The following is a 27,353-nucleotide window of genomic DNA, read 5'->3' as shown; positions in this document are numbered from 1 at the left end:
TTATGATATATTGTACATCATGAGCATGCTCTTCCTTCCCTTCTTCCCAGATCAAGCTCCTTGGGATAAAAACATGAGTCCATTTGGGTAAACAAATAAGGCAAAAAATTTTTTTTAAAACATATTACTATTATTATTATCTTATACATCACCTTTCTCCCAATACAGGGACTCAAGGCAGCAAACAACAAGTACTAATTATGAAAGACTGAATTTGCATTTTTAAAGCATGTTTACAAATGAATGCTAATGAAAAATCATAATTGATTTCCAACAACTATTTAGTGAACAAACTGCAAGAACTACTCCACTGAGCAGAGATGGAAGGAACAAGGTACTTGTCCTGCTTTTACTTGAATTAAATATCACAAGCAATCAAGGGCATACATGAGTAATGCAACTGAGACTACCTTACAACATTCTAATAATAAACATTTAACAACATCTTACCAGCACTGGGAATACTTCTCCCGACCTATTGCTCCTGGGAGAAGGCTTTGCTGGCCTCTCATTGGAGAGGCCAGAAATGTAAATAAAAACAGTGCGCTTCTGCGGCTGTTAGCAGGGAGAGGGTGGGGCTTAGCCTGCTTGAGGCTCTCCCGCCTGATCTCCCTGTCACTTGCCTTGATCGCTGACCCACCCTCCCGCCTCAACAACAGTGTGAGATTCATTCTGGTCACTTCGGGGCTGGGTAGGAATTTTTGCCCTTGTTTTTCCAAGGGTTTTTTGCCCCTACACTGCTGGATGGAGAATTGGACGATTGGCTTAGGGTGTGGTCATAAATAGGCTTCATGGTGGCTGGTCCGATGGCAGTGGTATTTATAATTAATTGATCACAGTCAGTTACTAGGCTTCATGGCATAGGCGGGGGGGAGACAGTCGGTTTGGTGAACACCTGGGTACCCTCCTAAAGGGTAAAGGTGGGTCTCTGGAACTGAGGTTTATGTCTTGAGGCTAAACATGAAGGGAAAGAGACTTGTCTTGGGGCTGGCCTTAGATTTAAACCCTCACTTAAGTCTTGAGAGTTAAGTGGGGAAGTCTTGGGTTGGCCTTCCGGATGAGTGCCGGCCAGGGAGCAACCCAAAGTATGGATTGCCCTTGGGGCACAGGTGTTTTCGGCCTTTTGGAAGCTGGGGAATTGGTCTTGGAGCAGACCATCCGCCAGCTGTTCCTGCACAAGGTTCTCCCCCCTGGGCTGGCAGTTTTCAAAGAAATAAAAGTAAATAGGTTGAGTTTTAATAAAGTTGCCCATTTTATAACCCAGTTCTCTGTGTCTGGTCTCGTTATTCAATGAGTTGGTCAGCAATTATTTTGTGGTGACAATAATGGCCTTGGATTAAATTTTACAGCTGTGGCATCAGGAAAACTGTGATCTAAAGGTAACATTGTTATTTTAACTGCCTACATTAAGGTGATGAGTGACAACATTAATAATGAAGTGCAATTTTGTACTCAGTGAAATAAGTCTGAATGGGAGGAGTACACCGGGTTATCAAACAAATGTCTTTTAACAATGGTTACACATTTGTCCCATGTCACAGCTACTGTCACAGAAATAGGTCTGTCTCCTTTTAGCATGAAGGAAAGATGCACTGCAAAAGTCTCACTCTCAAGGGAAATGGCTATATACAAATAAAATATGCATGATGTTTTCTTGTTGCACTAGTTTTGAATGAATATGCATTTTAAAACTCTCTTCCCTTCCAAAGCATAGGGTCACAGTTAAAAGGAGACTTCAATGGGGAAACATAATATGAACTCTGCTTTTCTCTTACATTTGATTTCTGGAAGCAGTTATTGGAAACAACTAATCAAAATGACAAATGATATGGTAGATTAATTTTTTTATTAGTGCTTGTTCAGCACTAATGAGCATCTAGCATAATTACCAATGGGCTGTTAGCCATTCAAGGCTCTAGATAATAAGCACCAGGCTTCTTTTTGTATAGCGTTTGGCTCTCCTACATCCATCGGGACAATTCTAATCTTTAAATAAATGTGCAAACCCATAGGCTATTAAGTGCAGATATAATACACAGACTGTGCACTTTTATTTCCTATATAATCATTCATACATGTATGCAGGTAGATTTTATAAGTACCACCTGTAACATTTAGACTAGTGCCCAATGACCATTTTTGCTGTTCTTATAAAAGGGAGACAGCTTTTTATTTTATTTTTAGAACTGGAGAAGTTTTACCCTTGCATTTCTTTCAAAACTAGCAATGGTCATTCATTAGTTTAGCTTGTTTTCTCAGAATTTTCAGCTCATGCTCCTCTAGATCAAGAGAAAGGAATCTTTAGCTTTCATTTTAAGTGCAATTAAAGAAGGAAAAAATCTTAGATATTTGCCAGTTAACAACCATTACTTTAGATCAGGTCAGCTCTGCAATATCTAAATAATCTATATTCCCTGTATTGGCTTAGGACTAGCCCTTTTCTCTGTTCTACCTTTGTAATTTAACCCAGAGCAGAAATGTTCAGTGTGTGCATGCGTGCATGTGTGTGTAAGAGGGAGAGAGAGAGAGAGAGATAAAGGGAGAGAGGAGGTGGAATTCTGGGACCATCACACAGATCTTTGAGGCTGACTGATCAATTATAGCAGCAATGGCAGTCCTAACAAGTGTAACATTTCCGTCTATCTCCTCCAATTAGACCACTGCTTTATCAGAGCAATCCAATTCTCAGCAGCCCCAGCAACCATGGCCAATGGTGAGGGATCACGGGAGGTCAGATCAAAACATTGGAAGGGTACGAGATTGGAGGAAACTGCACTAATGCAGCAATACTATTTGTGAAACTATAATGGTTTAGATCTGGTTAGCTCTGAAGTATCTAAATAATCTATATTTTTTGTATTTGTTTAGGACTTTTCCCTGTTCTTGCTTTGTAATTTAACCCAGAGCAGAAATGTTCAGTCTGTGTGAGTGCATGATGTGTATGTAAGAAAGTCAGAGAGACATATAAAGGTGGGGGTTATTATACAAGTTTACAATAATTCAACAGCTGGTTTAGTAAGCTGTTTTGCATACCTCTTGCTAGGTACTTTTTTTTTACCAATATTTGATTTTAACATATGTGTTTTTAAGAAAGACTCTCTTAAGAAATACATTTTTCTTTTAAAAACACAACTGCTCCAGATATAACAAATTGCTCAGTTACTTAAAATGAATATATGCACACCTGAAAACCAGCTTTGATTCTTTATTCACTATAAGCAGTCCACTGACCTACTGTCTCATGAACAAACAATTCACAGTAAGAATCTGCATACTTTGATTCCTGGCACTGTTTATATTAAGATTGCACACAGTGGTAACTGAGACGTTTCAAAGTGTACAAACAGGTTTCACAAGGCATGTACCCTACCGTTCCCCCCCACAAGTCAGGCTTGCTACATGCATACTTGTGCTGTTCTTTGTGGTGGAAGAACATAAGGGGAAAGTAGGCAGTTGGGTTGCTTCATCAAAACAGATGGCATCAGCTGGATGTTGACAAGCTGGAGTGTGTCCAGAGGAGGGCAACTAAAATGGTGAAAGGTCTTGAAACCATGTCTTATGATGAGAGACTTAGGGAGCTGGGTATGTTTAGCCTGGAGAAGAGACAATTAAGAGGTGATATGATAGCCCTGTTTAAAGTATTTGAAGGGGTGTCACACTGAGGATGGAGCAAGCTTGTTTTCTTTTGCTCCAGAGACTAGGACATGGAACAAGGGATTCAAACTACAAAGAAAGAGATTCCACTTCAACATTAGAAAGAACTTCCTGACAGTAAGAGCTGTTCAACAGTGGAACACACTCCCTCAGGGTGTGGTGGAGTTTCCTTCTTTGGAGGTTTTAAAACAGAGGCTGGATGTCCATCTGTCAGGGATGCTTTGATTCTGTGTTCCTACATAGTAGGGGGTTGGACTGGATGGCCCTTTTGGACTCTTCCAACTCTATAATTCTATGATTAATAGCAGCTGTATGTTAATAAGCTTTTCATGTAGCATTTATTTTCTTAGGGACACCTCAACATCTTGTTGCTTTTAGTATCAGGAGTACAGTAAACCCATATCTCATGTAGCAGCTCTGACTGGATTTGGGGCATACTTGGGCATGGACTGCCCCCCCCCCCCAAAAAAAAAATTCACTAATGGATGAAACAAAGCCAATGAACTGGCATGATGAGGAAAGTGACCAAAAATGTGTAAGGAAGGGAAATGGTTGGGGGGTGGGGACTAAGCAAAGAGTAACTGAAGTAGAAAATAATTTGGAAGGAAAATCCATGTAGGAAATTGATTTTGGGGTAGGGAAGAAAATATGAGTTGGAAATACATCTGGAAGGAAAGAAGGTATTTTTAGCACAAAATTAAAGGATTGACAGCTGCTCAACATGAGAGTATTCCTTCTAGTCTTTTTTTAACAGCAGTTGGCTAGATGCATCAGGACATTCACCATAGAATCACAGAATCATAAAATCGTAGAGTTGGAAGAGACCACAAGGGCCATCCAGTCCAATCCCCTGCCATGCAGGAAATCTCAGTCAAAGCATCCCTGACAGATGACCATCCAGCCTCTGTTTAAAGACCTCCAGGGAAGGAGACTCTACTACACTCAGCATGGTGTATGATGATGGTGATGACATTCCCTTGTACTTTACCTCTAGCTTCTGATATTGCAGCTATTGCAACTAAAACCCTTGATAGACCTATCTTCTAAATTTTTATATGCTAAGAACATTGATCTTTTAAGCTGATAATCATCACCTTACTTTGCAGCAGGGAATTTGTACAACCATTGCTTTATGAAGCTGTCAAAAATTATTTTCCCTTCACCTCCACAAACACAGAAATGTCTAGAGGGGGAAAACAGATTCAAAGAGACTGAACTTTATACATAATAAATAAAAATTTGCTGCAGTCTGGAAGTAAAACACACAACTAGAGATGAGAAAACCCACAAAAGAAAGAAAGAAAGAAAAAGAGAAAGAGAAAGAAGAAGAAAGAGATCTGGAAAAATTGGAGGAGGGGGACTTTTTCTGGTTTTATTTTTTGCAGGCTTTTTCTCCTGGTTATGTAAACAAAACAATAGATTATAGAATATTTGTCTTTTAAGATTATGAAAAAAAATACGATAAGATGTGCCTATATTTATTCCTTGCATGTTTCTTCTAAAATCTATACAGTAGGTAGACTTTTAAGTACAATGCACCCATGTTTTACATGTGTGCAGCATACACAGTTTTCAGCATATGCTGAAAGCCATGCTGGAAAAGCCCCTCGTCCTCCCTGGGAGCAGTAATGGGGCGTGCACCCATGGCGCAAGCCCCATTACTTGCAATGGGGCTCCAGCACATGCAGATTTTTCCTAAAACGGAGGGATCTGGAACGGATCCCCGTGTAAGGGGAGGGCCCACTATAAGTCTATGTACATTGTCTTACATCACAGCAATTTCTGGTTGTGGTTCTCTTCTCCTACTTCTTCTTATGGGAATGGCTACTTTATGTCTGCTTGACACTATGGAGAACTAGAGGGGAGAGACAAAATAATTTTATTTGTTTTACTAATGTTGGTTGACTAGCAAAACTAATGATCATTCATGTGTTTCTTACAGTACAGGACCTTGTAGTTCCATTTGTAAGAAAAAATATTTGGGTTTTCTAAAAATTAAATTTGTAATTATTTTCTGAATAAACAGTACTTTTATTGTATCAGACATGATATGTTTATGGTGAACCAAGTTCTACATGGCAAAGAAATAGCAAAGTGACTTTCTGTCTATCAGGGTGCTAATATTGCATTTGTTTCAATTTTTTTAAAAAAAGTTAGGTAGAGAAGTAAAAGTGAAAAGTGAAGTAAAAGACAAGTAAAAGTCCAGAGTGAGGGGGGGGACCCTTTTTCTGAAAGGTTTCAGAATTTCCAGATATTTTACTTCTTTACAAATGGCAACAATAAAGTGTGTATCAGAAACCTATGTTACTGGAAGGACCATTCTGTTTTTCATAGCTTGCCACTGTGCCAGTTTCCCTCTTCCTTCTTGCCTTCCTCTGACGCATGCTGTTGCAGCCTCTGAGATAGTGGTGTTTTTTTTTTGGGGGGGGGGGGGAATGTCAGTGAGATAAAATATAAAAGGAAGACTAAAACATACCCATGTAAAAAACCAAAGATATGGACAGAGGAGAGGTGGAAAGGAGAGACTGCAAGGAGCCCTGATGGCGCAGTGGTTAAATGCCTGTACTGCAGCCATTCTCTCGAAACCACAAGGTTGCGAGTTCAAGACCAGCAAAAGGGCCCAAGCTCGACTCAGGCTTGCATCCTTCCGAGGTCGCTAAAATGAGTACCCAGACTGTTGGGGGCAAATTAGCTTACTTGCTAATTAGCTTACTTGCTATGATCTTTGGAATAGCGGTATATAAATAAAACAAATTATTTATTATTATTATTATTATTATTATTATTATTAATTATTATTATGCTCAAACTGATGGCCTTCTAAAGTGTAGATCTTCACCTATCTCCCATTATCTCCAACTAGATACTGGCCATGCTACCTGGAGATGATGGCCCAATGGGGCACAACCATGTAGAGCACATAAGGTCAGGAAAGCTGCTGTAGACCAAATGAAGGAAAACAAAGGAAGAAAGAAAAAAATACAGAAAGGAGGTGAACAAAGTCCTTAATCTAATGTGTGTGTGTGTGTGCGCACGCAATTCCAGCAATGGGTAAAGTAAATGGTTATTCTATTCAACTATTAGGAAAAAATAACACCACAGGTGGTCCTAAATCCTACATTAAAGCAGATGAATTCTTGTTTGACACCTTAAATTAACAGTAACAGCAGGATTTGCATCTCAGTGTTTGTTCTAACAACACTGTCAATTTGACAGCTATCAATGTTAGTGCTCTTAGTGCTATTTTAAAATAACACTAAGTCTCTGTACTGAGAGGAAGGCAGGATATAAATAAATATAATAAATATGATGAAAATAATAAAAATAACAACAATAATGATAATAATGCTTAATGGTCTCCAGATGCCACTTAAAAAATTTTAAAGGTCACTTGCTTATTTGTTAATACTCTTATATCTTGTCCCCAAGGTTACCAAAATAATAAAAAAATTAATTAACCATTTAGAACTATATGAACAAAAGAAAGCCTTCCTTAGAAATAAAATATTTATGAGGCAATACAGAATTATGAATGTGCTAGCAAGTTCATCAATCTAAAGCAGAACTATAGTGTTTGGCTACAATCCTATAGAGACTGACCAGGAACTACGTAAGTCCAAATAAACTCAGTGGAGCTTAGTTCTGGGTAGACAGAGCATTAAATTGTTACACTGCTAATAGTTACAAACCCTTTTTGTAAATCAATAAACTATAGCACTACTAACTTTTTGCATCCAGAGGTCAAACAGACATCAATCTCATACAAATAGTTGTTGCAAAGATTTATCTCAGGCAGAGCAATCATATTTAATACACTTTAGAATAAATGCTTCCCATGCATTGTTTCATTTACAACAGTGTTCACTCAACTAGTTTGTAAACCAAATCACCCAGCTTCCCTTCTATGTATGTAGCTATATATACATAGCACCAGGTACGATTAAAAGAAAACTAACCTTTCCTCCATACCACTGAGGTTCAATTCTTTTCTCTCCACCCTGATGCAATTCTTCCCCTTTTTTTCAAGGAAGCAAGTGCAAATTTTGAATTTAATAATTACTTTGGCCCCTGAACACTATGCCTGTGTGACATGGACCTTTGACATATAGTCTCTTCCTCTGCCAGATGTTTAAAGATATAAATCCAAAGGAATACCTACCACTTTTACTTGGACATTTTCAAAGCTGACATTTACTTAGCTTGCACCAAAATTACAATTGTTTCTTGGTGTTCAAACATCTTTGATCCTTCAAGTGCACTGGAAACTCCATTAAAAACATCCAAGATCTATTTCCCATCCAATTTCTTTGCCTTATTTTTTCCAACAAAAATGGACTGCAGGGTGGAGTGGAAGCCTGAAGACTTTTCATCAACCTTGCTTTCATGAAATGACTCACACAAGCAGATTTACAGGAAAAAAATAGCTTATTGGAAATAGAAGACATCTTTTGACGTTACCAAAGATTTTCTATTTGCTTTTCTCTTAAAACTCATACACTCTTATTTCTTGTAAGATCTAATTTAATATTAACCCACCTCTCTTGTGGCTGGGGAGTACAATTTTATTGGCAATGCAACCCATACCACTGAGTTCAATGATACTTAATTGCAGGTTAGTATGGCTGGGATCATAACAAAGTAGTTTATAGAATATTCAGTGTACCACTACCTGAAGATTTCATGATGTAAATGATTTTATGCAGGGCAGAGCATGAGCTTAATTTGAACATGTTTTGTCCAAGATTGATACATGGTGTTGACCTTTAATCTCCATCGAGCCCAGACAGCATCATGAATGGGCAAAGATGATAAGAATTCTATTTCCCTTTCATATTACATTGGCATCTCAAACAAAGAAGATGATAACCACATTACTGACATAATAGTTTTGTTTAAATTAATTGTTCTTTCTAGTAGAGTTGGTTCATGTATGGTTGATTTTTAAAACAGCTATTTTAGGTACCAGGCTATATTTTCTGTCTCATTTTTTTTTTTCCTAGATATGTTTCTCAAAAAGACCTAATGTGTGTCTGGGTATCTTGGATGAACATGCTGACAACTTACTAAGTGATGACTTCACTTAGTAGGTTGCTTGTGGGTACTATTCTGTAACATATTAATTGCAATATTTACGGCATCTTCCCATCCCATAAGTCATCTGAGAAAACAATAATGTAAAAAATATGTTCTTCACCTAGCAAGACTTCATAAATGATTAGGCTAAGACATGGCTATTGCCTGCTCATAATTATGTATTGTTGGATTTGAAAACTGCAGTTTGTATTCACTCATCATTTTACAAGAAATGTGTGCATGAAGTGTATAGATGTGTTTAGTATCACTGGTGCATTTTACCTATAATTTGAGGGGGGTTTTGTGTCACTCTTACTATAGTAATCATATAATTAAAACTAGGGTTGGAGGAATCCTATAATCAAAATAGAATCCATAGAAAATGTAACAGAAGCAGAAATGAGTTTACAGACACTCCAAAGCAAATAGTAGGCTGGATCCAATTTTGTCCATATTCATATTGTCTAGGGCTAAAAGGAATGACAAGGAAATGGGGTGGCAGAATCAGTGAAAAAACCCCTCTCCTCCCTTCTCAAGCACAGGAATCACCCAGTTTAACTCAGGCAACATTAGGTCCCACTGAGCAATTTTGCATATATTACTATATAATTATTATATATTATTATATAAACAAAACAGCCTAGACTGTAATACTATAGTTCAACAGTTTTTAAAATTCACAACGTAAGGTTTATAAAATATACTACTATGCATTGCTACATCGTTGCTTTGCATTACGGAATGGTTATGAATTACCAGTACTTTTTTATTATACATATACATTGTGATTCAACAAGAATGGTGCAAAATCAAGAAAAGTTTTACTTTTGCAACATTATTTTGAGTCACCCTGTATGTATGTGTTTCTAGTTTTTTTATTTAAACATATTTTAAATATCATAAGGTGAAATGCTGAGAAATCTCATGGTAACCTCCACAACCACTACATAAATGTAAAGAATCAATTTTTAAAATCGATCACCACATATTATCAAATATGCAAACAGCAAAACAAAAGCAAACCTCAAGGGGGTTCAGATATACAATTATGAAATAACAGTTTATTTCCCAATTGCACAAGATAATTAAATGTCACCTTTTAAAATTTGGAACATTCAGTTTTAGATTCATAGAATTAGTCAAGTGTCTTTCTTTTTCTTTACAAAATTGAGAAGTGTTGGGTCCATTTTAACATCAAAAAGTTTAAAAACTAGAATACTGGGTGCATTAGCAAGATGAGCATAGTGTTATTTTTAAAGATCAAACATTATGTGCATAAAGAGCTGCCACCAGTTCTTAGCTGACAGAAATATCTCATATGCCATCTCTTCTGGAACAAATGTGGGAAATCCCACATTTTTCTTTCTTCCAGCTTACTCAATTCTTAAATTACAGGAGCATGACTGATGAAATATCAACTATTATACATACAGTATCTCTGACTTTGAATACTAATGTGTTGTAGGCTATTTGTATAACCCAATGTAACCTGTACTACCAATCTGTACATATATTACATTATAGCCATCAATTAGTGATTCTTCTGTGGACTTTACACTTTATGGATACTGTTCTTGAAAGTCTAGCAGTGCTTTCACTCATGACATGTTATTGCTTATTGCAACTGCTACAGGATGAATCTTAAGCATCTGAATCCATTGCAAATATTTATTTAAAATTGGTGATGAAATATGCATATTGAAACATTAAAATGGTGTAATTCATATTTCCAGGGGATGGTTTTAAATTAATTTAAATTAAAAGTAAGTAATGGCTATAGTATTTAAGAAGAAAACAGAAGAGAGGTTTAAAAAAAAACCCATACACCATACTTACCTTCTGCTTTTCTCAAATTAAAGATAAAAGCAATAAGGATTAAGGATGAAATGCATTTATCCTTAGGCTTATTGCTTCAGGGAACCCAAATGAAAAAAAGCTGCAGAAAATATATTAGCAGTTTATATTCAGAGTATGTTACAGTGTACATTTTACATTTTTAGACAATGAAAGACACACACATCTCTGTCAAGTCCACCACCCAATTTACCTCCTCAAAATTATCAAATCAGTTTTCTGTGTGCATTGCTGCAGGATAGCTGTAGAAAGAAACTGGTTTCCGTTTTATGTGCAGCAAAGCACAATAAGAGCAGTTTTAAGATCTGTTATGACCATTCTAGCAAAAGTAGCTTCATCTTCTTCCAGGGCTGGCACTGATCCAGCTGCTGCCCTTTAGCCAAGTGTCGCATTGCGGCACACAACCTCTTCCTGATACTCTCCCCATGACCACTAGGGGTGTTTAAGGGCAAACAATGAAATGTCAGAAGCCACATTAATGTCAAGTCCACTAACTGAGCATGAGTACAAGGCAGAAGCAACCAAATGTTTCACTGTGGTTTCTTCCACCCTTCTATGACTACCAATATAGCTCCAGCCAAGAGAACAAGACCAAAAGTCTAGAGATGAGTTCAGACTCAACTCTCCCATGGGGCAGAAATGGGAAATAATCTTTCTGCCTCATGACTAGGCATGTTTGGGATGATACCAATACTTCATGTATTTAAATCAAGGTATTTATTAATGTATATATCCATCAAGGAAGGAACATAGAACATAAATTAAAGCTCACCATTTGTAAAATATGACACAGAGGAAAAAGCGTGGATGTCTCAAAAGAATCACATTTATTCCAAATCTGTTTAAATACCAATAACTAGTATAAAGTAGCACTTTATACTGAAAAATAAATTCTGAAGATCAGTGGCTTGCTTCTATAAGTGTGCTGGATCTTGGAAGGCACATGTATGATACATTTAAACAGCTATCTGATGGTGGCAACAGTGTTCAGAATATTGCCAGTAGATTAAAGTTAAGTTTGTCTTTGTTCACAAAGCTCTGACATATCACAGCTATTTGTATTACCTTAAAAAATGGTTCAGTTCCAAAAATTATTTTAGTCACCACCATTCTTTTGCTTCTTAAGTGGTTAGGAAACTGTTCTGCACTTTTCAAACAAAACAGCAAAAGCTTGTTGGGGGGAAAAAGTGAAGCAATTAAGTCAGCTGGGAACAACATGGCAACTGAACAGGGTTCCAACATGTAGTCACAGTTTGTGCTGTGATGTACACATCTGCTCCCAGGAATAATATATTTCTAAAGGCTAGCAGATCTAGTAATAAATTAAACACCTACTTCAAGGATAAAAACAAGTTCATTCAATTTTAAAACATTTTTTTGAAAAAAATATATATTATTATACTTGTCCTGCCACAGAAGCTTCATCTTTAACTAATATCACTAATTCTATGCACACTATTTAGCACTGCAAATGAATATCACTAACAAACTGAATATACACGAGGAGTACTTACCGTGATCCATTTGTGTCATGTCCACAAACAAAAGATGAAGAAAAACCATTAACAAATAAAATCAATTTAAGGATATTCCCTATTTGTTAATAATCAACAAGCATGAAAATAAACTAAATATTTGTCATGTAATTTGGAGAATATATATATATATATATATATATATATATAGTATTTGCATTCATTTATAAGAAGATAGTAACCCACTAAAGAAAGTCTGTCTCAGAAGTTCAAGTCTATAACTGATGAGACAAGTGTCTCACCTGAGTTTCAAGTGCCATTGGAGAAGATGATACTAAGATAACGCAGACCCACCTGAATTACGCCCAGACGCAAATAGGCAGGCTCTGCAGTTGGTGAAGAGATAAAATAGGCTCCCCACTACTAACCCCGCCCAGCAAGACAGCAACCTCATTTTGTTTTGGAAGAAGCTGAGTGGTCTTCAAAGATGGTGTCATAGGGACCGCATTGCGGCAATTCATGGACTACTGCATGGTCAAATGCAAATCTGAAAGTGATTAACCCAAGTACTTCACCAAAAAATATGAGTGACAGGTCTAGTGAATGGCATCATGCAAGTCCTAGAAGACTAGAATGCAGAAATTATTCTGGCTGGGAATTGTTAAGACATGGGAAGATAAGCTCCTCTATGAAAAAGGTCTTCTATGATTGTCCATCTCTACTTTGATTAGACTGAATCTAAGCTATCTGCCATATTTATTTAGATCCCAATTACTTCTGCTAAAGCAAATGGGCAAAACTGTTCAGGCAGGCCCTATTAAAATGGAAAGGTACAGACTTAATCCAAATATGTCAAACTGTTTTTTTTTTTTCTCAACAGGGTACTCTTCTAGATCAGAATATAATATCTAATCTGATGATATTTGCTATAGTCATAATGCAATGAACTTAGCTAATAAAATGATCTATGTATAAAAATATAGTATCTCTCTCTCTCTCTCATACACACACACTCACACACACACACACAATCACACATATCTATCTATATATAGGTATATAAATGATCTGAGAAGAGCAGAACTATTGTAAGCATTGATGTTTACTTGCTACTAATAATCTACACATTTGCTTTTGCAGAGGTTTACCATCATTCAAAAGCTAGTTACACAGTTGGACATGGAAAACAAAATCTGAGAATGAATTTTAGATTGTAATGGTAATTTACTCTCACATACATTTAAATGCATGTAGTAAATTAATTATGCCTCATAGTAAAGAATATCCTGATACAAAACTTGCATCTGTGATGCAAATTGGTATGTGTACAAATGCACATACATTCAGAGTTCAAAAATTGGTCAGTGGATTTGGCATGAGATAAATCTAAGGGACACGAAGGTCAAATATCCCATATACATGGGTGGCAATTCTTTAGAGAGGTTTTCTGCCAAATTCTCAACCTGCATTTTGCAGTCAGGAAAGGGTAAAGAACTATGGCAGGAGACACACACACATATAAATATTCATCAGAGAAAAAGAGAGAAAAAAGAAAGGGAGAACCAGTAGGTGTCTCTATTCGTATCCATTTGTACCATAGACTAAATATTCAGCAGAAATATTGTTTGGTCTCAATCATCTGTGAGAGCTCCATAATTGATAAGAGCTTTAGAAATGTTCTGAAACCAAAACAAAATAACAAATAGAGGACAATCGTTCTAGAAAATGAATTTATTTGGGCTAACCAGACAATGAATTTTTGTTTTCTCTAGCAATAGCTCCACACTTTTCAAAAAGCATTTTAAAAGATGGCCTTTCCCACAATCATTTTCATTCAGACTATTTCAGACTGTGAGACAACAGTTCATTTTCTAATATGAGACGTGCTTTGTTTTCCTATTTATAGGCGAGGTCACAATTTGTTGTGGATCAGATAAGAAACTCTGTCATGAGTTTTGGACATCACCCCTTAGATAATCATTACTACATTACCCTCTTTGTAGAAGTCAAAAGACAATTTATATTGGCATAGATGTTACGTAAAAATCTGATAATTATACAGAAGGAACATTATTTGGCAGTGCTGTCACACCTCAGTAACATGGGAAGTCCTTCTATATGTCCTTCATCCAGAAGTGGGAAAATGTAGTTCTAGATTAGTACCCAGTAATCTGACATCAACACCCCTACTGCCTTCTGATAGAGGACCCTGTTGTAAGATTATAGATTCAGGAAACCATTAAAGTTCATCTAATTATAAATTGTGTGTTATTACACTCTGATGTAAGTTTGTGCCTCATTAATCAAAATAGATCTCTGCCCAGGATCTTTTACGCATCATAACCACTAGAAAGGTTAAGATTTTCATACAGCTTTAGTTTCCCTAATTGGGAAATCTGAAGTGCTTCAAAAAATTTCCATGGGTGACTGAGATAGTGACACCTTTGCTTTCTGATGAGTCAATATATACAAATTTTGTACAAATTATTTAAACTATGGTAGAAAATTACTTTCAGGATATGTGTATAAAGTGTATATGAAACATAAATGAAGTTTGTGTTTAGACTTGGGTCCTATCTCCAAGTTATCTTATTATGTATATGTAAAAATTTCTAAATCTGGGGGAGGGGGGATCCAAAATCTGAAACACTTCTGGTCCTAAGCATTTTGGATTAACTCAGTCTCAACTAACCAAAAAACAAACAAACAAACAAACAAACAAACAAACAAAAAACCTGAGTTTCAGTGTGTCACAAGCTATTTTTGTGATCCAAATATTAATGCAATGAAAATTGAAGAGTGTCCTGCTGACCACAGATCAGGTCCCTCAGATACCATAATTACATGTAGTAATTTGAAATGTTTTAAAATAACACAGTGAATTAAGGGCAACAAGGTCAAATTTTCAAGATTAGTTAAAATAAGAATTGATAGAATATTGAAACTAAAGCAATAAAATTCAAAGCCTGCAGAACAGCCTTTGAAAGACAACTGAGAATCAAAATGTATGTGTGTAAGCATGCTTTAAAAGTAAATGCACAGAAACAAATACAAATTATTTGCAACACTGAATGTAAAATTCTATACTGCTTGGTTCCAACCACCCAATAATATAAGAACTTAAATTGTATTTCACTAGAGGCTGTCACCTTGTGTCACGGTTCCTGTCTTTTATTGAAAGTGTTCATCAATAGGATAAATCCAACAGCAGTAATCAGTGGGGCATAAATGAGTTGTGATTAGTCTATGGGTTTGCTGTAGACAAGACTAAGTTTGGATATAGTCCAATATAATTTGAAACAGCACACAGTGTATTACAACATTAACAAGCACTAATCAAGATAGTTACACAGAAATCCTAAACTGTTCCCTGAAGCAACCACTTTACAGGCATCAGGGATTTTGCAGGGAAATAAATGTAGCCTCCTAAAGCCAGCCCCTGATGTCTTCTTCATTCTCTGCTACTAGATAATATAAAACCTGTCACCTTGATGCCATCTGGCGCTATTTATTGTTTTTGCTCTCTTATTTCTAGCATATGCAACAGTCAGGAGACTGGCTCAAGTATCTCCATATGCTGCGAGAAAACTGCATCTTACTGGAAGCTACTAAATTCCATTTCTTTCTAGTTCCAAGACAATGTCTTTGCTGGTTTTGTGTAGGGGGATGGGTGCAGTGAAGTGGACAGTCTCCTGAATCATATTTCTGTGTTTATTCAAAGCTTATTAGCAGGCTGTTTTCTGCTGCAATGATGTCCTGAAGAGCATGAGTTTAAATGACTTTACTGTGCCTTCTCATATGTCTAATCTGATTCCCAAAAAGGAAATTGAAACTGCTAGTGTTGTGCTTTTCCAGTAGACTGCTGCTTTACTACAGTGATCTACAATGGGACAGAGGCTGATAAGAGAAATTAGTGGATGTTCTGATACTGCTTTCAGCTGGAATCCCTCCAGATTACAAGTGAGGCAAAAAATAATAATAATGACAAAACTAGCTGCCTCCAAAGAAGTTTTTCTGTTCATGGGCGCAAAATAGCTAACCAAAGGCTAGTGTACATTTAGATCTGCTTCCAAAATATGGTGATGTGGGAACTCTGATTTTTCTCTATTCATCTTATTATGTCTGATTTTAGATAAATAAAAATCAGTCAACTCATTCAGCCAAATTGTAACAAGAGTAGCTAAATGCTTTCCAGTTGTCCTTTAACAGTCAAGACTCAATTGCAGTAGAAACCTATTATGGACTCAAAAATTACATTTCCCCCTACAAATTACTGCAATTTTACGCAAAATTCTGGTCTATACGTAAGACTTAAAAACATATTCGGTTACTACAGAAAAAGCTGAACATAAATTTTACAGGAAGAAAGTAAATTCTTCATTAACTATTCTACTTACATAATGATAGTTTTGAATGCAACTCACACAATTCAAATTTAAGCTTAATTGCCTAAACTTATGATACTTGTGGCAAAGTAGAATAATAAATCAAATTCTTTTCCCATTTGTGGATATTCATTAAGCAGTGACATCTCATTTACTGAAAATTATGTCATGATTTTAAACACTGAATCTAATTAGGCTTAAAAATAATATATAGTCAACAAAACAGCCAGTTGATAAAATAATTTAAGCCCATGTTTTCTACACAAATGCTTCTTAGAAATCAGAAAAATATATTTCAATTGACAATTTAATGTATTATCTATTTACTAGTTTTAATGTAATATCTATTTACTAGCATATGCCTGCGGGTTCATCTTACATAGGCACAGGTAATTTGACAGGCTGGACCTTTTTCTTCCTTCCTTCCTTGCTATTTTTTTTAACAAGTGCTATTTTCTATTTAGTACAGGAAAATATCACAAAATGACAGGTGGAACCTTTAAAGGAGTAACAAACAGGGACAAAAGTTTACACTCTAATTCTGACCCAATTCATTGCTTCATTTCATCTGACAGTAGAGGACAGTTCATGCACATAAACCAAATTCATGTGGAGAATCACAAATGTGAATTGAGTTTTGCATGAGAATGTGTATTTCTGCAACAAGAATGGCATTGGTATTTGTGTCTGCAATATTTTTAGGATCTACAAAATAAACCAACTAAAACACACACCTGAGAGAATAGGGCTGGACCACTATTAAAGTATACAGTACTAAGAATAGAATACATCTTATTTTTCCAAGAATAAAAAGGGAACTGTTTGGAAGATAAAACAGTTTCTTACCATTCAAATATAGTTTCCAAAAGAAAAAGACTAAAGACAATCTTGATGGCCAAATATCTGAGGCCTAAAATTATTACTATTATTATATTAATTAATTTTATATCATCAGTATACATACTACAGCACAAAAATAAAACAATAAAACAGACAAAGAGCCCTGTCAAAGGTGTACGGTCTAATAACAGTACAAATATGTAATGTAATTTCACTCTTACAATAAGATCACAAAGTTCAAACTTAAAAAAATCTGCCCAAATAATGGGGCAAAGCACTGGAAACAATATCAGCCCTGACCTATAACATAAGGTCAGCTGAACAGTTTCATTGTTGCAGGAAATGGCTAATGGAGGAAGTTCACAAGCGGGAAGGGAATCCACAACTTAATTCTATGTTAGAGAAATGGAAACCATTTATTAGCTATTATAACCATGCAGTCATACAAGTATGGAAATAATTTTGGATTAATTTTTTTTGGCAGATACCGATTGCATATGGATTTTTGTTGTTACCTCTGTGTACTTGTTACTACATATGTGTGTGTATGCATACACAACCAAATCACTCATTATTTCAGTTTGAATTATCTCAGTCCCACATCTCCTGAATACAGTGTCCATGAAATATCACCAGTTTTCACCTAAACAATTTTCAACTGACTCATCAACTATTAGTGATTACAGAAATGGACTTCAAAATACTAACCTATACAAAACATGCAATATTTCAAAGAGGGTTGTGATGATAAGAAATATGCTGCATGATGTGAATGCATGCTCTTAGAAAATTATTCTGACTGTACCCCCAAGCAGTGATGTAAAGAATATTCATTAAAATTCGATAAACAGAAGAAATATCTGTTCTTGGAAGATTTCGAAAGCTTTTTAAAGGGAAGAAATTATGAGCACTTCTCGATCAACGAGTAAGAATTTTGGTTTTTAATTTGATGGCCAGGATTTGAGTAGTTTGCATAAGTAAAGCTGCCATTCATATTGGGTTTTTGTAGCAGAGGAACGTTCTTTAAACCTCTGCCAAACTTGGCATGCTAATTGAGTTTGAAATGCCAGGTAAATAGTGTAAATACTCGCCTCCCTTGCGTTTTATTTTCCTTCAAGAAATCTTTGAAAAAATACTTCTCGACACGGAGAGAAAAAAAAACTTTTTGAAAGTGGGACTTTTGAAAAGAATTTTTTTTAAAAAAAAATCGCATCTAGTTCTCAATGGCCGAGGAGAAGAAAAAAATTGGTTTGTCTCAACTACCCCCAAATATTAAGTTATAGGAGTTTTATAGACTCTTCCTTCCTAGCATAAAGTCTACCAATATTTTCTGAAAAAACACTTTCCGCATAATACCAGACAACACGCCTCATAGCAGCATACAGTGAAGAAGAAGGGGAAATGGAGGTATGTGCAGGGACACCAAGTCTTTCCATTCCAAGCATTTAAATTTAAAATATGGAAGACTTTAATTGCCAATTCTTCACTGCTTTTGCATCCATCTAGAAGAAGTGCTGGATTAACTGATTTCTCAACTGTTCCTGTTTCTATTCTTCCATCTTATCCCAATTATCAAATTGATAATTCCAATTCAAGTGCACCCACTGAAATAGCTTCTGAATGGTAGTAAATCCAATGGATCTTTTCTGCAAGAAGTAGTAACTGGATTTAGGACTTCATTTTGTTGTAAAAGAAAAAACAAAACAAAAAACCCTCTTATAGCGCTTATTTTAGGCAACCAGCTTCTTCTTCATAAGAATTCTTCAAATATCTAGTGACTTGCTAATGCATTATTTTCGCTACTAAATTAATACTATAGTGCCTATTACAGGAAGTATCAACAACAAGCACACTACCACTATATAATATAACATGCTGAGGTAAGAATTTTGGATGCAGCTTTCTTCTCAAAGCAGTGCTCACCAGGAACACTAAGAAAACTGAAATGCTGTTTATGTAGCTATTGCGAAGTGAGCCCATTTTTTCTTCATCCTACCATCTTTGACAATGGCCAACTGCAAACATGCTTCTTAAAGATCAGGTGAGCTCTGTGCACAGGTTCTTATCACCTCTATCAAAATGGGTGCTTGCCAGCTATAATGCTGATTAAATATAAATAATTTGCACTACAACTGTAAAAACTGGAAAGAAAATTTCTTCAAATTTCATTAATATGAGTTTGATCAAAAGGATTCCTTCAAAACACACAATCTTAAATTACAGAAATAAATATCTCTATGATACGTTTTATATCTAGTTGTACAAAATAATAGCACAATTTTCATGTCATAATATTTTGTATAGAGGACTTTGAATGTCTAGTGAAGACCAAATGCATAGGCATTCTTTTCTTTTTTTAAAAAAAAATTATGAATATCATAAAATATTATGAATGCCATTGAGATTTAACTCATGAATGAAGGTGATAATTAGACCAGAAACTGTCCATAATTTAGAATAAGAATTACAATAGCAAGTGCTTCCTTCTGGGAAATTTAATTGAAATATTTTAAACTGAACGGATATTATTTTGTGACACACATAGGAACTGTTTCAGTTTATGCATCCTTCAATTCTTCAAGTTTCATGATATTGAAATGCTGCACACTTTAAGTTTGAATGTGCGACATTTTGCCATAAATTTTGAACCAAATTTCAAGGTTTCTTCAAGTGGTTGAATAGAGGTAATCTTTATGACACAAAACTGGTTATACATTTACACACACAAGCATCAGAAACAGAAGTCACAAAGTATATCTGGCAAGTGTGTGGCAGGTTTCCATGCGCTAAGGAACTTTAAGCACATTTAAAGTAAAGCATGCTGGATATTCAGCGACTTAAAGAGGTCACCAGTAATGAAAAGCATATTATTATTAAATATACTTCCATGAAACAGAAACAACAGAAACATTTTTTCTAACCACCTCAAATAGCAGTACCAAAACTATAAAATATTTTTTTTTAAAAAAATGCTCTAATTTTCTTAAAGTAATAAATGCAAATGGTCATATCTACTTCTGTAAGCAAAAGCTGAATCAATGTTGGATATAAAGATCTTTAAAAATGTCACTTTGAGGAAATCAAACTGTCATTTGGAAGGGATGCCCCTTAAATTCCTGACGAGAACTTGAACAAATTCATCCAGTAAGTAGCAATATATTATGTGTATTTTATTGTTTTAGACAGATTTTGGGTAGAGGGGGTTATAGGGCACTCTCAATGACAGAATAAAAAATGGCACCTTCAAATATGTCAAAGGACACCACTTTGCCATAAAAACATTCCTATTTTAATTAGTGGGCTATTCATATAGATTTGACCCTGCACGTTTTTTGTGAAATAAATGGCTTGCAAATAAGCTATGTAGAATTTTGCCATGTGGACCTTAGAGTAACTTCAAACTTGCTTTAAGCCTAAGAGGCCTAATCTCCATTACCATGTTTAGCACTGAGACAGGCTGTAGAGGCAAAAAGTTTTAAGATTATTCTTTGATATTCACAACAAACTTGCATTGCCTCAAAATATGATTGCTTTCATGTACAAAGTAGACTCTTCAGAAGAATAGGAAGGACCTTTGCCAAATTATCTTTCAAATTTATATTTCACTGAATTAAGGGCCATGACTTGATAATATTTGCCATGGGTGAGTGAAGAGTTAAGGAAATGTGAGTAACAAGTACTAAGAGAAAGTGTTTGCATGTATTGCTAAAACCAGCAGGTCTACACAAAACACTGCTACTATTTTGTTCGTGAAGACAGTGACATTTATATACAGTATTTTAAAAAATCTTAATAAAATGTGGATAACGTTTCAATAGATTAATCCTTACTTAGAATTTAAAGGAGGACCACTTTGAGCCACAATAAATAGTTTGAGCATGCTGTGTAAACTAAAGCTTTAAAATTAGAAGTATGAAGTTCATGGTGTTAATGTACTATATATCTTAGCATTTTCAAGATCCTAGCCATTCTTCTAAGCTATCACCACCAAACCTTTTTCTGTATACTGAACAATTATCCTCTCTGTCTAGGTCAACTGTAAACTGTTTCCACATATTATGCCAATCAAACCTGTTAGCCATCCTCTATAAAAATATAGGTTCTAGCTGTTTAGGTATAGAACACCTTGTCCTTTAAAACCCATTTGTTTAGTGCAAAAAACAAAACAAGACAAGAAACAGTGTGGCTTTCATCTGTTTTCCCTAAGTCTATACAAACCAAAGCTTTGTTTTGTGGTTCAATTAGCAACAATCTCAAAGCAGCAATTGAAAATTTTATCTTGGCTGGTAATAGACTTTTGGGGAGGGGAATCCAGAAAAAACATACACAAAAATAAAAGCACTATAGGGTGCACATACATGTACATGTGCGCATGCACACACACACACAGAGAGACACAATATAAATCAGGAAGTCAACTCACAGAATCTCCAAGTCACGCAAGGCTCGGAAGGCTCCATCTTCAATGCAGCTGATCTGATTGTTGTCCAGTTGCCTGCGGAAGGAAGGGAAAGTATGAAGGCTTGCCTGGTAACCACGCTGCCTTGGAGCACCATGTTCTCAGCATCCCTGTCACTAAGGTGTCCCTCCACCCCTTTGCAGTCTTTGCTTGTCACCAGGAGGAAGCCTGCTTGTAGCCTGCCACGCTGCTCTGTCTCTTCTTACTGACTGTCTAAAAGAGCTGCATATACTACAGCACACTGAAGCCTGTCAGGTCTCAGTAAATATTAATTGCGCTTTCTCTCCCCCCCCCCCCCCCCCAGCAGAAGAGAATAATTTCATTACATTAGGGCATCCAATCCATTATGAGCTTTTACCGTCATGTCACTGAAACAATTTCATTAAGCTAAAGGCCTGTAAATCATTGGAGGTCACTGTGCTGCCCCCAGTGACCTCCCAGCATGCTGTTTCCCCCCCTTTACTGGAAGTTGTAGTCCTCCGTCCTGACAGTACTAAATCTCAGGGCTTTATCTGCCCAAGAGCTTCAAGGGTGCACAGGGAATATACCAATTCCAAATTAGACTCAACTAATCTAATTTTATAGTCTTTTTATTATTCCAAGCACCAAACGTCTGTGGTGGTTCAATGCTTTTCTGCATTGTTGCTGGCCCCATCTGGTAGGCCTGTCTATTGAAACATTTCTGACCAAATACACATCAGGGCAAGCGCATCAAGCAAGATTGATCTAATCAAGAAATCAAATGTCACTATATACACACTGGGAGTGAATTCTTCACCTTGGTCACATCTGAATATTCCAGGGCAAATGCAAGTGTGGCCAAATAATGGTAAACTGAAAAGAAGAAAGCAGTTTATACAACTGAATTCAGGATCTACAATTACACGCAGGTGTATCATTATCTGGCCCAGGCCAGTCCAAACCATCATTTAGTGCTACCCATGATGCACAAACACAGCTGCTGGGGCTGATTTTGGTCCGTAGTCAGCCAAATATGCTTATGGTCCTGGATCAGTTTTCCCCTCTAATTTATGAATTTTCATACTGCTAATTATGTCTCAGTATTCATGTTATCTTTCTTCATTTATCGCTTTGAATGTGCATGCTTTAACCACATTTGAGTAGTATGGAAATCTTCATTGTTAAGGTTAATGGTAAAAGGGGAAGATAATACTTTATATTTGCTTGACATTTTATTTTATTTGTATCTGCCTTAGGTTTGTGTAGATCAGAATCAGAGATATATAACCAAATTCTACTGTATCAATCCGTCTCCCATCTACACTACTTTCTCTAAAAAATATTTTCTGTAAGTCTTGTGGTATCTGTATTCTGAGCCTAGATGCTTCTTTTGTGCAACTAGCACTATTTGTCTGCATCAGTATTGAAACCAGGAGACTGACTTCACTGTTAGCATATAGGATTATTGCCTCATTTTAATATTTTGGGCAAGAAGGGGTCACAAAATGGATCTTTCAACTCCTTATAACTTTGAAACAAACCATAAGTATTATATACAAAACTTAGGTCTTATTAATACTTTTGTATAATTTTGTACTGTATTTTCTTACCTACCCGCATAAGCAAAAACAAAAATCATATTTTGAATTAAATTAGAGTGTATCTCCACTACACATCTGTATTAGTTTGATACCATTTTTACTGCCATGACTCCATCATACAGAATCCAGGGGTTTGTAGTTTAGTGAAATACTTAGAATTTTCTGCCTATGAATCCCTGCAGTTCAGAGAGGAGGGCAACAAAATATTAGCAGAGACTTTTAATTATCACGCCAAACTACATATAGGATTTTTAGGATAGAGGCATTGCACTTAAAATGGAATTGGATTGCTGTAATTGTGTAATGTGAGTATACCTTTAGGAATGACAGTGTAGGAAACCAAACTTTGAGCTTCATAACAGAACAAACTGAGTCTGCACAAACGCAGAATATGTTTAAATCCCAGTGGACTTGTAACTTGGACATCTTCCAACATTTTAAAGATGGAAATAAGGGGATGGTTCTATATTTATCGCAGGTTGAGAAATATTTAGAGACAGAATAGTTTTTGGCGATATGAAGCCTCTGTAGTTGACTTCTAAAGAAGTACTATAGAATGTGTGGGTATAATTCCAGCACAAGTACATGCTTACATATCAAAACAACACCAATGGTAAAGAGAATTTCAAATTAGTAATGAATTTTCCAAGTATCCTAAATTCACAGCTCCCTGAACTTTACCGCATTGGCCTTGGAACGGGCCTGTAGCATTCCAAAACAGAACATTCTGGGGAGGGGAGGCTGCAGGGAACGGATTTTACCACAACACGAGAATGGTGCCGCCGCTGCCAAGCATCCCCATCCCATTCCAGATGCATCCTAGAGGGGGCGATTTTTGGGAACACTTGAAAAATGTTCTTGGAAATTGCCCCCTGGGGAACACATCCGGAACAGGATGGGGATGTTAGGCAGTGGCGGCAGCATTCTCGCTGAGCGGTAAAATCCGTTCCCCACCGCCTCCCGTCCCCAGAACATTCTGTTTTGGAACACTACAGGCCCGTTCCAGGGCCAATGTGGTTAAGTTCCAAGTTTTAGAAGGGGAAATATTCTTCCAACTTGACAGGATGGGCTTTTGGGGGGGGGGGGTAAGTGAAGTTTACCACCAGATGGTGTGTGCCTTCAAATTGTTTCTGACTTATGCAACTCTAAGGCAAACCTATTATAGAGTTTTCTTGGCAAGACAAGTTCAAAGGAGCTTTGCCATTGCCTTCCCTTGAGTCCAAGAGCATATGACTTGCCCAAGGCCATCCAGTGGGTTTCATGGACAAGTGGGGAATTGAACCCTACCATTAAACAGAGTTCCAATTAACTGCAAAGAGTTCTGTGAGTGTTGTTTTGTATAATCTGGGAAGAACACATCTCACACAACAGAGGTGACCAGTGAATCCATTGCTGTGGGTCTGGCAAATCTACTCTCAATCTTACAGCCACTGTTCTTGCAGCTATGCCAGACTGTGTGGGTACTCTTTTGTTGCCAAACCTCTCTCAGGAATAGGAGCCATTGACTGGAGGTATCCCATACAACTCTGGAACAGCTGCAAGAGGTAAAGCCATGCTGCCTCTAATAATTATAAATACTCATGATCTTGTGCATTTTGTTTATTACAGTATAAATATGCATTTGCTGCAAATATAGGCACCCATGTACATCAACACAGCTCAATTCAAAGGCTTCCCTTTTCAGACTCCATTACAAACTGCTGATGGTTCTTCTCTTCCCTGAACTTTATATTAATTTACTTTAGCCCATCCAGCTTGTGTTTCTGAAGCTGCATGTATTAGTAAGGGGCTCATAATTATTTTTATTTTAAAATGTAATAACTGTTAGTATTCTACTACATTTTTGTCAAATTTCAAAAGCAAAAGAAAAAAGGAAAATATTCTTTATAATTGCAACCAAACACTTTTCAAAATGTGATGCTGCATTTCAAGTCACAAGGTATTTGCCTGCCTTCCTAGAGGAGGTGCAATCAAAACACATTCTGTAATACAATCAGTTGAAGCAAAGCAATGCTTTCGCCTTTTTCTGCCCTGTTCATGTGTTTATGTTAATGCATAAACATACATTAGGTATAAACATGCCAAGATATATCTTCCACCTCCCCCAGCTCTTACACAGAAAGATGTAACCTCCTAGGCATGTAGGGGAGGGAGCTGAAAACTAATGACATCTGATATCTATGTGTGTACAAAAAATAACATTTTAAAAAGACATTTCTGCCAAAGGATAAATGGGACCAGTAGTTTTGCAAGACCAGGTTCTGGAAAATGTGTGGCCCCTGGTAATAGGGGCACATGAGATATCTGAAAAAACTGACAACCAGATTGACTCTGATAACTAGAAATAAAACTCAACTTCCAGTCTTTAAGAATTCATCATCTTTTGGTGGGTGGTGAGGAAACTGGTAAGAATATTCTTCCACTAAAATACAAAAAGGTAACTTAAATGCATACAGAAATGCAATCACATATGAGTCTGTAAGGTGACCCTGACATTTTGTGCAAAACATCTAATATCTGTTTTGGTTAGAGAAATTGTGCTTGTTTTCTTGCTTAGCTGAATTTAGATGTATTGACTCTAGAAACATGAAAACAAAACAAAATCACATTTCCTACTCCTTTTAGCAACACAGTTTGGTCAGGACAATCAGCACATTAACTATTCTAAATATACTAGGTAAATAAATGCAGAATGCAGAATGAATTTTGAAGGCAATGAAGTAAAAAAAAAAAACATTTGAAAATCATTTAAAGACACCAATGACATATGTGCCAGCTGTCTTGGGTCAGTAGAGGACCCCATCTATGTCTATTTACCCACAGTTTTCCCTCTATACCTTTTGCTATACTGGACATCAGTGTTGTTTTTTTTCTCTGTAATTGTTTGTTTTAAATGTTCATGACCCAAATTTCATGCACACAACTTGTAGAGGGTGATGACACAGAAGATAAGCCTGACTGTATGACTGAGGATGGAAGGAGAATGATGGAAAGAAATGTAATTAGATTTGGGGGGGGGGGGGGAGGAATTCTGTTGTTCCTTGCCTGGGTGTAGAGTTCAGTCTACACAAAAGGGGACTGTGAAATATAGTGTGGAGCTATGGGAAGGAGTGAAGAAAACAGAAGGATTGATAAGTAATGTTCCCCTTCTGTCTTTCCTTTTCTATCCCCACATGCAGAGGTCCACTTCTGGAAGACAAGAATAGGGGAATTTCAGCAGTTAAGTCTCCAGGACCAGATGAACTACATCCAAGGGTATTAAAAGAATTGGCAAATGTAATATCAGAGCCATTGGCAATAATCTTTGAAAACTCCTGGAGAACAGGAGAAGTCCCAGCAGACTGGAGGAGGGCAAACGTTGTCCCCATCTTCAAAAAGGGGAAGAAAGGGGATCCCAAAAATTATCGTCCAGTTAGTCTGACATCAATACCAGGAAAGATTCTGGGGCAGATCATTAAACAGAGAGTCTGTGAACATCTAGAAAGCAATGCCATAATCACAAAAAGTCAACATGGGTTTCAGAGAAAGAAGTCTTGCCAGACAAATCTGATATCTTTCTTTGATAAAAATTACCAGCTTGTTGGATGAAGGGAATGCCGTGGATACAGTATATCTTGATTTCAGGTTTCCCATGACATTCTTGCAAACAAGCTTGTAAAATATGGGTTAGACAAAAATAACTGTTACATGAATTTGTAATTGGTTGACTGGCCGAATCCAAAGGGTGCTCTACAATGGCTCTTTTTCATCCTGGAGAGAAGTGACCAGTGGGGTCCCACAGGGCTTTGTCCTAGGCCCAGTGCTATTCAACATCTTTATCAATTACTTGGATGACAGAATTGGGGGCATACTCATCAAATTTGCAGATGACACCAAATTAGGATGAATAGCTAATACCCCAGAGGACAGGATCAAAATTCAAAATGACCTGAATAGACTAGAAAGCTGGGCCAAAGGTAACAAAATGAAATTCAACACAGAGAAAGGTACTGCACTTAAGGTGGAAAAATGAAATGCACAGATATAGGATGGGGGACACGTGAAAGGGATC

The 27,353-nt window shown here is 36.6% G+C and overlaps 1 protein-coding gene across 1 annotated transcript in view; it reads right to left on the bottom strand.

The window, feature by feature from the left end:
* Positions 1–27,353, bottom strand: part of LOC149321949 (slit homolog 3 protein-like) — a 602,937-nt gene that overhangs the window by 236,584 nt on the left and 339,000 nt on the right. Inside the window, exon 6 of the mRNA XM_089520445.1 lies at positions 21,705–21,776. Within this exon, the coding sequence (XP_089376571.1) occupies positions 21,705–21,776 (72 nt within the window). The remainder of the gene's footprint in view (positions 1–21,704; positions 21,777–27,353) is intronic.

Source organism: Sceloporus occidentalis, unplaced genomic scaffold (assembly GCF_023333645.1).
Source record: "Sceloporus occidentalis isolate IW3139 unplaced genomic scaffold, rSceOcc1.0.p SCAF_1, whole genome shotgun sequence".
In the NCBI taxonomy this organism is placed as follows: domain Eukaryota; kingdom Metazoa; phylum Chordata; class Lepidosauria; order Squamata; family Phrynosomatidae; genus Sceloporus; species Sceloporus occidentalis.
The sequence above is the reverse complement of the archived record's forward strand: the minus strand, read 5'-3'. Positions and strand labels throughout refer to the sequence as shown.